General features: G+C 46.7%; 1 protein-coding gene across 1 annotated transcript; it reads left to right on the top strand.

Moving 5' to 3' along the window:
• Positions 1-1,139: 1,139 nt before the first annotated feature.
• Positions 1,140-5,991, top strand: IGFBP1 (insulin like growth factor binding protein 1). Its single transcript, XM_068972539.1, has 4 exons — positions 1,140-1,572; positions 3,071-3,255; positions 4,343-4,471; positions 5,331-5,991. Exons 1-4 carry the CDS (start codon positions 1,227-1,229, stop codon positions 5,460-5,462), a joined length of 792 nt encoding a protein of 263 aa, XP_068828640.1. The 5' UTR covers positions 1,140-1,226; the 3' UTR covers positions 5,463-5,991.
• Positions 5,992-10,317: the final 4,326 nt, after the last annotated feature.

The raw sequence follows: 10,317 nt of genomic DNA, 5'->3' as shown, positions 1-10,317 counted from the left end.
CTCTCTCAGTAAATATAGAACTGCCTTTTTCTTGTCAATAGCTACCTGGTTTCCGAGGACTGGGTGCCAGAGAGAGTGCCTGGTGTCTGGATGGGAGCAGGCCCGTTTCTCACTGTCTCGGAAGCTACAGTGACATTTTTCTTTCCATCTAAGAGGATATCTAGAGACAGGAAGTTTAACAAAAGAGAAAGCCATGATCATCGATTCCTGATAAAAATCTGATCTGAGGCTGAAAGACAGAGGAAACTGGGGTCTGCCCTCAGTTCGTTAGCCTCGGCCCTGTCTCTCTATCTCTCTCTCTTTTTTTAACTTATTATTGTTATTATTATTTTTTGGCCACACCATGTGGTATGTAGGAATTTAGTTCCCCAAACAGGGACAGAACAGGTGCCCTCTGCAATGCAAGTGCAGAGTCTTAACCACTGGACCACCATTAAGCCCTTCTCTTAATGGCTCCGAGTCCCTCTACTCTCTGGAAGCTCTGTTAACTGGGCTTTGGGGGCTATGGTGAGACTGCAGAGCTTGGCATCAGCCCTGGGAGGTATTGTCCCTTTCCTTCCTTCTTTCCTCCTGAGACAGGCTCTCGAGACAGGCTCTCAAGGCAGCAACTGAGGGGCCTGTTGGTCTTTTTCCTGCAGAAGCAGAAACAGTTCCAGCTTTGCTACTGAGAAACAAGGCTTTTAGAGACTTAGGTTCAAAGCGCTCCTTCCTCTTCCCCGGCCTTGATTTCCCTACTTGAAAATTGACCAGTGGGCTGGCCTTGTCCAGCTCATCTCTCCTGCTTTCCCTAGGTCGTCCAGGGAGCACTGACAGGCTCAACCTGAAGAGGTCCCTTGAACAAAACAAGCAAGCGCCATCCTTCTTCACATGGCTGTGCGCTCCTGGCTGGAATTGCACTTTGGCTCCAGGTCTGAACCTTAACAACAGGACAAACACAGTCTGAAACGTGGACCGTTTGCGCTCCTTCCACCCACGGTTTGCGCAGGGCTGTGCACGTACAAACAAAACAAACTTATTTTGAACACTGCCCTCGAGCACGCGGCGCTGCCAATCATTAATCCCTGGTTGAGGTGGCCCAGCCCGCGCCCTTCAAAAGGCGCACGCGGTGCTCAGCGAGCATCGGCCACCGCTCCTGAGCCACCGCCACCACTCAGGCAGCATCCGCCAACCGAGCCGCCCCTACCGTCCAGCGAGCGCCGGTTCCTGTCTGCCACCCACCGCTGGAGATGCCCGAAGTCCTTGCTGTCCGAGCCTGGCCGCTTCTGCTATCGCTGGCCGTTCAGCTCGGCGCGACGGTCGGCGCTCCCCAACCCTGGCGCTGTGCGCCTTGCTCCGCCGAGAGGCTGGCGCTCTGCCCGCCCGTGCCCGCCTCTTGCCCGGAACTCACCCGGTCCGCGGGCTGCGGCTGCTGCCCGATGTGCGCCCTGCCTCTCGGAGCTGCATGCGGCGTGGCTACTGCTCGCTGCGCTCGCGGGCTCAGCTGCCGCGCCCTCCCGGGGGAGCCGAGGCCCCTGCACGCCCTCACCCGAGGCCAGGGCGCCTGCATGACCACGCCCAGCGATGAGGCCACAGGTACCACCGTCTCCTCCCCTGGGTTCCTCCCCTGGGACAGATGCGGTAGGAGGCTCCGGCAAGGCAGGGAAGGGTGCTCCACCAAAGCCAGCAGAAAGCAAACCCGGCCAGGCTCAGAGCTTGCAGCCAAAGCGTGGAAGGGGAAAGGATATTAAGTCGCCTAGATGAACCCTATTGTGTGGTCCTGCAGGGGCGCTCAGGATTAGGGAGGACACACACAACTTGGTGAGAGAGTTGGGGAGGGAGCCCAGAGCCCCCTTGGCAGCCCACTGACCTATAGAAACCTGGACATGAGAAAGGAGGGAGGCCATGGGGATGCCCAGGCAGTGGGTGCCACTCCAGGTGCCCCTGGCTCTCCTCTTTGCCATTTTCCTAAAGGCCTGCAGTGGGAGCCCATCCTGCTGGCCTCCTGGGAAGTGTTTGGAATGTCCTTTGTAATATACGTCCTGTGCAGACCATTATGTGCTTACCAGATGTTTACAGAACAAAATGAGAAAGTTTAGGTACTTGTGTTCACTGCCATAGAAAAACGGTGTTTGATGTGTGTGCCACCTGCCCAGAACTTGACAATTAGAGCTTTCCCGAATTTAGCAGTGATTTATTTGTAGTGAGAAGCAGAGGAAATACCCGCTTCTCTACCCTCTCTCCTTACCTCCCTGTCCTGGCAGCTGCGTGTCCAATGTGGTTCTGTGATTCTTGGAGCCTTTCTGTGGCTCTTTGTCCTGATGGGGATCTGCTGGAGGGGACACGGTTTTTATTCTGGTTCTCTGCCTTCAGAGTCAATGAAATGGAGTCATCTCCATGGCCCTCAAAGGATAGGGCACCCCACTCCAGGGCAGTCCCACAAGAGATCCAGTTCTCCATCATTCTGTCCATGTACCAAACCCAAACCTTAGGACCCCCTGCATGAAATCTGGTGACCCTCTCTCCTCTTCCCAGGGTTGTAAAGAAATCACTTTGACTGTGGGAAGGCAGAGTCCCTGGAAAAGAAGAGAGTAGAACTGCAGTGTAGACCCCACCTCTGGATGAACCCTACCACCTGTTCATAGGGAATTACTAAAATGCCCATTTTATGGACGGGAAAGAAGAGGATGGGGTGAAGATCTGAATTGTGGTTTAGTCACTAAGTCGTGTCTGACTCTTGTAACCCCATGGGCTATAGCCCACCAGGCTCCTCTGTCCATGGGATTCTCCAGGCAAGAATATTGAACTGTAATCCATGGCTTTCTCAGGGCTCTTCCCAGGCTTTGACAAATGTGCATTTGGCTACATTAGAAGCAGAATCACAGGGCACTCTTGCCTTTGGTATTGCTGTTGGGTTACCCCTCTACCCAGAAACCACTAAAAGTTCATTTAAAGAGGAAGTAGGCAAAACTCTGGGTCAGTATGACCATCCTGTCCCTGTTTGGTTTTGTGGGAAGGGAAGCAACTTCAGGGGGTCACAAGTGCAGATGCTTCCGTGAGGGGGGCTCATGGGATTTTGTTTTTCCATTTTCAGATACAAAAGACACCACCAGCCCAGAGAATGCGTCCCCGGAGAGCTCAGAGATAACTCAGGAGCAGCTTCTGGACAATTTCCACTTGATGACCGAGTCCAGTGAGGACCTGCCCATCCTCTGGAATGCCATCAGTAATTATGAGAGCTTGAAGGCTCTTGACATCAGTGACGTCAAGAAGTGGAAGGTGAGACCCTTGAAGCAGGTGGAACCTCTAGCTTGAACCTGCTGGGCTCTGCCAGTTTGGTCCTGAGCCCTGGCGATAAGCACATACTTCCCCCAAAGCCTAGCAGACATTCCTCAGTTTCAACAAAGGAACCTGCTGGATAGAAAGAAAATGCAGTCCATGCTGTGCAACTTTAGATGCATTACTTCATGTCTCTGAGCTCATCTCTAAAATAAGGGTGTCAGACTAGCAGTGTCTAAAGAGCACTAAGCTGTTCTTATCTTCTCCTGTTGCATCTTTCTCCCCACTTTTAAGAAATTGTGTTAAAATATTCATAACATAAAAGTTAGCCCTTTAACCATCTTAAAGTACAAAGTCTAGTGGCTTTAAGTATGTTCACATTATTTTGCCTTTTTATCTTCCCAAATGAAAACTCTGTCCCCCTTAAACACAAACTCCAGGTAGCATCTTAATTGGTGTCTGTTTTCAGTTCTACCACTTGAGGGCGACGAAGAATCAAAGTTGGAGTGACGGTTCATTTGTGAACCCAAAAATCACTTCTGCAAACATGCATCGTCAAACAGTGGAGGATGGAACTGTTTTCTAGGCACTTCAGAGTTTCATCTGGAAATGATAACAATAGGGAAAAGTTCATCCTTATTTCAGATTGTTCAAATGAATGCCTTAATCCTCAATGAATTTGGCTTATGTGAACTAACCTTGTAGAGGAAAGTTGTACAAAATTTAGAAGTCTCTGCTACTAAGTCCTCCACTCACAAAGTTGTGCCCAGATGACTGGTGGCAGAATTATCCATGGTGGGGAGGGGAGGCAGGAGAGTCAGAGAGCTCATGGGGTTAGTGATGCTCTTGACTCCTTTAGGTGCTTAGCGAATGTTCAGGAGGGAGGGCATGGGGTTCCCATCTTTTATGTTAACAATTTAGGACAGAGATTACCCACCTCTTTCTACAGGTGAGAGAGTGAGGCCCAGGGAAGGCGGGTCCAGGCCTGTGCTCAGAGCCCACATAAAACCTTCTGCACTCACTCCCCACCTCCACTTGAGGCTGACAGTACCCTGTCCTTTATCCCAATGTCAATTTATCCTTTTAGGAGCCCTGCCAGCGAGAACTCTACAAAGTGCTGGACAGATTAGCCAGGGAGCAGCAGAAGGCAGGAGACAAACTTTATAAATTTTATCTGCCAAACTGCAACAAGAATGGATTCTATCACAGCAAACAGGTATGTGCATCCTCACAGGATGGCCCCTGCTACTCACACGTCTGCTAAGCCAGTCTTTCAGTGAACAGGGTGTCCAGCTCCAAGTAAGCGCTGTGAAGCCCCATAACTGATCATGTCATGTAGACTAATTTCTCTGGGACTAGAGCCACTAGCCCCTGGGAGCCGGAAGATCATCTCGGTGCTTACCGTCAGTGGGGGCCGCTAGACTCAGGGGTCCTGGGCTGAGCGTTATTCCAGCAAGTATGAGCAGGTGGGGACCTTCACAGGCCCCTCAGGATCTCAGTTTCTCACCATAATAGAGAGAAAGGGGACAACTCTACTTAGGAAAACGATGATCTGTTTCGACATCTCTCACATTTTTCTCCCTATAAAGGAAAGTAAATGAGCTTTATAATTCAATACAATAGCATTGTTTCTTGGATAATAAATGAGATTAACAAACCAAGACCTAATTTTGAAGAGCGCTTTCAGACTCAGTGAAGCCCAGATTCTGTGAGTATTTCTGGAGGAAACTGAGGACCAGGAAGTGCTTCGTAACAGATGAGGAATTTGTCAGAGAAGGTCTGCCATGCATGGACAGGCTCCCTCTGGGCTCAGCAGCTCTGATGTATGGGCTGTGAAGCAAACAGTTGCACACATGCTATACCATTCAACACACACCCGACGTCCTTATTGCACCAGTTGCACCAGGCACTCGATCTTTGTCTCCATTGTGATGTAGGCTTTGCCCTCAGTCATGGTCACAGCCAGTTTGGGGAGCTGGGTTGCTCACAGTTGGTTCTCAGCTGGGCAGCACGGAATTTCCCCTCCCCCTCAGCTTCATTGGGGCTGCTCTTGACCTTGATCCTTCTCTTTGCAGTGTGAGACGTCGCTGGAGGGAGAGCCTGGGCTCTGTTGGTGTGTCTACCCTTGGAGTGGGAAGAGGATCTTGGGGTCTGTGGCCATCAGAGGGGACCCCCAATGCCAACAGTATTTTAACTTACAGAACTGAAAACAGATGCAATATGATTGAATTCCTGCACATGAAATATTTAAGTACATAGTATATTTATACTCTGAAATACACACACACTTTTATATAGAGAGATGTATATGTATATATATGTAGGAATTACTTTTTTATACTCCACATATTACTTGTAGTTTATTTATTCACCATAAATTTATTTTTTCTACACAGTAACTTGTGTTATATTAATTTATATATCATGAAACGCTTCCCATCATGTTGTATGTAAATACTTGCATTTTAGCTCTTCAGGGGTTCATGCTTCTGTCTTGAAGAGCATAGGAAAATATTGCCTAGCAAGTAGCAATGATATTTTTCAAGTGATTCAATGGAGGATGTTTAAGCTGCATGTAAGAATGATTTACTTTATTTACCATGTTTAGCGTAAATTGGCAGGGAAACTTAAATGTTGATTATGTAGTCAAAGCTACATGTGATGATGTCATTAAATGTTAAAATATGCACTGGATATATTGTCAAACATGGGAACACAGTGTAAACATGGAATAAATGTCCCACCCTGGAACATTGCTACTGTTGTGGACATTGGTTGAACATAACGTCTTCTTCCTTCCTGAGTTCCTTCCGTCCTCCATCCTGCCCCTTCCTTGTGCAGCGTTGGTGATTAGAGTCTGCAGGCTTCTTGTACCCACAGCTGGCAGGTTTGCTCTGCCTACCCCACTGCCCAGGGCACCCCTCCCTCTGCAAGCCCTAAGCTCTCCACTTGCTCTTCCCCTTCCTCTTGAAAACAGGCCAGGGTTTCTCCCATTTTCAGTGCAAGATAGAATCACTTCCTTAACCTCCCCCTCGCCTGTCTGTTCTCTGACTCTGCCCGACCCTGTCCTCTTCAGGCTCCAGTGGTGTCCTCCATGACGGCACCGTTGGCCCCGCTGTTTGCCTGACTAAGCCCTGAGCTCACAGCGCGAGTCCTCTGTTTTGTGGATTTCTCTCTTTCTTTAACTGTTCTCGGCTTGCTTTTCCTGACACTGCCCCTTCCTCATTCCTGCCTGCCCTGCTGACTGCTCCTTCCTTGTCTCCTCTGGATGGACATCTCATCCCTCCTAGTGGATCCCACCAGGTCCCTCCCTGATCTGGGCTCCCCATCTTGGGTCTGCCCCTTCACTGTCTGACCCCATGTCTGCTCCCTTCCTCTGCCCAGTCCCCAGGGCTCCCTGTGAACTCAGCTCTCAGACTCATCATTTAAACTGTACCAGTCAGTCTGATGTGAGTCAACCAAAGATAGCCTCATCCCACCCTGGTAAAAGTGTACAGCATCGTGGTCACCATTATCCCACGACGGCAATGGCAGCATTCTCAGCACTTCAGCCCTCATGAAACCCCTGTAGGACCCAGCTTGAGGGCCTGACTCAGGAGCAGAGCTGGGGGAAGGTGGTCTTCCCTTCCCATGACATGTGGGAGGTATCTTCTGGGCAAAACTAAAAGGACTCAACTCTAAACTTGAAGGTACCATCACAGCAGTGCCTACAGAGGTCCTCATCTCAACCGAAGTTGGGGGCTTTCATCCACCTTGCTTAGGTGGTTAATTGAAAGTATCAGTTAAACTACAGAAGTATCAATATGGTCTTGGATGCGGGGGCCCAGCCCTGTCCAGTCCCAAGGCTTTTGAACATGCTCTCATGGATCGGTCATAACCTGCCACCGTGTCTCATATTTCTAGCTCCAGTTTCTCTCAAACGAATCAGGAGTTGATGGGCATTTGTGAGGGAGTCTGAGTTAAGTGTCCTTCACGATTTCAGTGCCCCTTACCTATCTTTTCTTGTTGTTGCGTCCACCTGATTCTCCAGCAACCTCTCAGCAGCTCCCTTGGGTCAGGGGGCAGCTCTCTCTGTTCACTGGTAGAAGCTGTGCACCCATGTGTGGAGAACGTAGTCACAACAGCAAGTCCCACGGGTGCACACAGGTGTCTGGGGGCACTGGCTCTGGGGACAGCTCCTTGGCGGGACAGAAGGACCTCTGCCCCAGATGTGTTTGGAAACTCTTCCATGTCTGATCCAGGCCATAAGCATTATTAACAGGATGGCTTCTGTGGGTGCGTCAGTTCTGGAGTGCTGCTGCTCTTAGCCTCACAGCCAGCAGAGGAAGAAGGTACGAATGGAACCTCTCCCTGGTTTTCATGCTTTTGACTCTATGGGTCTAAACTGGGATAACACGTCCCTACTTCCTGAGCTTGGGACTCCCTCAAATCTGAGGCAGCTAGAGCAGCGCTTAGAAGGAAATTTACAGCTGGACATGCCCCTATTAAGAAAAAAAGTCTCAAAAAACTTTAGGACAATGGAAAAGGAAAGTGAAACCAAATCTAAATCTAGCAGAAGCAAGGAAATAATAAAGATTAGAGGGAAATAAATGAATAAATGGAGAAAAGAAAATCAACTGAGAAAAATCAGTGAAATCAAAACTTGTTCTTTGAGAAGATCTGCATGATTGACAAATTGTCAGCTCTTCTGACCAAGAAAAAAGACTCCAGTGAGTAGAATCAGAAGTGAAAGAGGCGGCCTCACCACTGATCATACAAAAAACAAAAAGGGTTGTAAAGCAATACCGTGAAGGACTGCACACTGACAAACTGGATTACTGAGATGAAATGGAAACAGTTTAGAAACGCACGAACTACCCAAGCTGACACAAGAAGAATTAGACTATCTGATCAGACCTGTAACAAGTGAAATGATTCAATTAGGAAAAGAAAAAACTGCCCATTAATAAAAGCCCAGACCCAGATGGCTTCTTTGAAGAATTCTACTAAATGTTTAAAGTCTACAAATTCTTTACAAACTCGTCCAAAAGTTAGAAGATGGGAGAACACTTCTCAATTCATTTTATGAGCCTACAGTCATAAAAGTTTTACCTTGATTCCATTCCAGACAAAGACATCACAAGAAGAGAAAACTACAGCCCCAAATCTCCTGTGACTATGGGCACAAAAATTCTCAACAAAATACTAGCAAACTAAGTCCAACAACATGTTAGAATAATCATTCACCATAATCAAGTGGGATTTACCTCAGGAAGGCATGGTTGTTTTAACATCCTAAAATCAACCAATGTAATAAACAGTACAAATAAAATAAAAAGCCCCCACAGATCATCTCAATAGGCTCAGAAAAAGTATTTGATAATATCTAACATCCTTTCATGATAAAAACTCTCGACCAACTAGGAATAGAAGGAAACTTCTTCAAGTGGACAAAAGGCATCTTGGAAAACACCACAGCTGATGTCATGGTTAATGGTGAAAGTCTATATGCTTTTCCCCTAAAGTCAGAAACAAGACAAGTATGTCTGCACTCATGACTTTGCTTACATTGTGCTGGAGGTGCTAGTCAGGTAAGTTAGGCAAGAGAAAGAAATATAAGGCATCTAGATATAGGAAGAAGTAGAGCTGTGTCTGTTTGAAGATGACATGATCTTATACACAAAAAATTCTAAAGAATCCACTAAAAGATTATTAGAACTAATAAATGATACAGAGTCAATACATAAAAATTAATTGCTTGCAACAATCAAAAAATGAAATTAAGAAAATTTCACTCACAATAGTACCAACAAGAATAAAATACTTAGTAGTATATTTAACAAAAGAAATACAAAATTTGCATTCTGAAAACTACAAAATAGCTTTAAAAGAAATTAAAGATAAATCACAAGCTGGAACCGAGATTGCCAGGGGAAATATCAATAACCTCAGATATGAAGATGATATCACGCTAACGGCAGAAAGCGAAGAGAAACTAAAGAGCCTCTTGATGGCGGTGAAATAGGAGAGAGAAAAAGCTGGCTTAAATTTCAACATTTCAAAAAACTAAGATCATGGCATCTGGTTCCATCACCCCATGGCAAATAGATGGTAAAAAATGGAAATAGGGACAGACTTTATTTTCCTGGGCTCCAGATCACTGCGGATGGTGACTGCAGCCATGATGTTAAAAGACACTTGCTCCTTGAAGAAAAGCTCCGACAAACTGAGCGTACTAAAAACCAGAGACATCAAAAGTCCTTTATACACAGCTGTGTCTTTTTTCCTGTCTTGCATACAGGGTCGTCATTGCTATCTTTCTAAATTCCATATATATGTGTTAGTATACTGTATTGGTGTTTTCCTTTCTGGCTTACTTCACTCTGTATAATCGGCTCCAGTTTCATCCATCTCATCAGAACGGATTCAAATGAATTCCTTTTAATGGCTGAGTAATACTCCATTGTGTATATGTACCACAGCTTTCTTATCCATTCATCTGCTGATGGACATCTAGGTTGTTTCCATGTCCTGGCTATTATAAACAGTGCTGCGATGAACATTGGGGTACATGTGTCTCTTTCAATTCTGGTTTCCTCAGTGTGTATGCCCAGCAGTGGGATTGCTGGGTCATAAGGTAGTTCTATTTGCAGCTTGCTTGGGGTTGGTGCATGGGGATGACCCACTGAGATGTTATGGGGAGGGAGGGGAGGGGGGTTCATGTTTGGGAACACATGTAAGAATTAAAGATTTTAAAATTAAAAAAAAAAGAAAAAAATTAAAAAAAAAAAAAAACCAGAGACATCACTTTGAAAACAAAGGTCCGTCTAGTCAAAGCTGTGGTTTTTCCAGTAGTCATGTATGGGTGTGAGAGTTGGACCATAAAGAAGGCTGAGCACCGAAGAATTGATGCCTTTGAACTGTGGTGCTGGAGAAGACTGGAGGGTTCCTTGGACTGCAAGGAGATCAAACCAGTCAATACTAAAGGAAATCAATCCTGAATTGGAAGGACTGATGCTGAAGTGAAGCTTCAATACTTTGGCCACCTGATGCGAAGAGCTGACTCATTGGAAAAGACCCTGA

This window comes from Capricornis sumatraensis, chromosome 5 (genome assembly GCF_032405125.1).
Source record: "Capricornis sumatraensis isolate serow.1 chromosome 5, serow.2, whole genome shotgun sequence".
NCBI lineage: Eukaryota > Metazoa > Chordata > Mammalia > Artiodactyla > Bovidae > Capricornis > Capricornis sumatraensis.
This window is presented reverse-complemented; position numbering and strand designations above follow the sequence as displayed.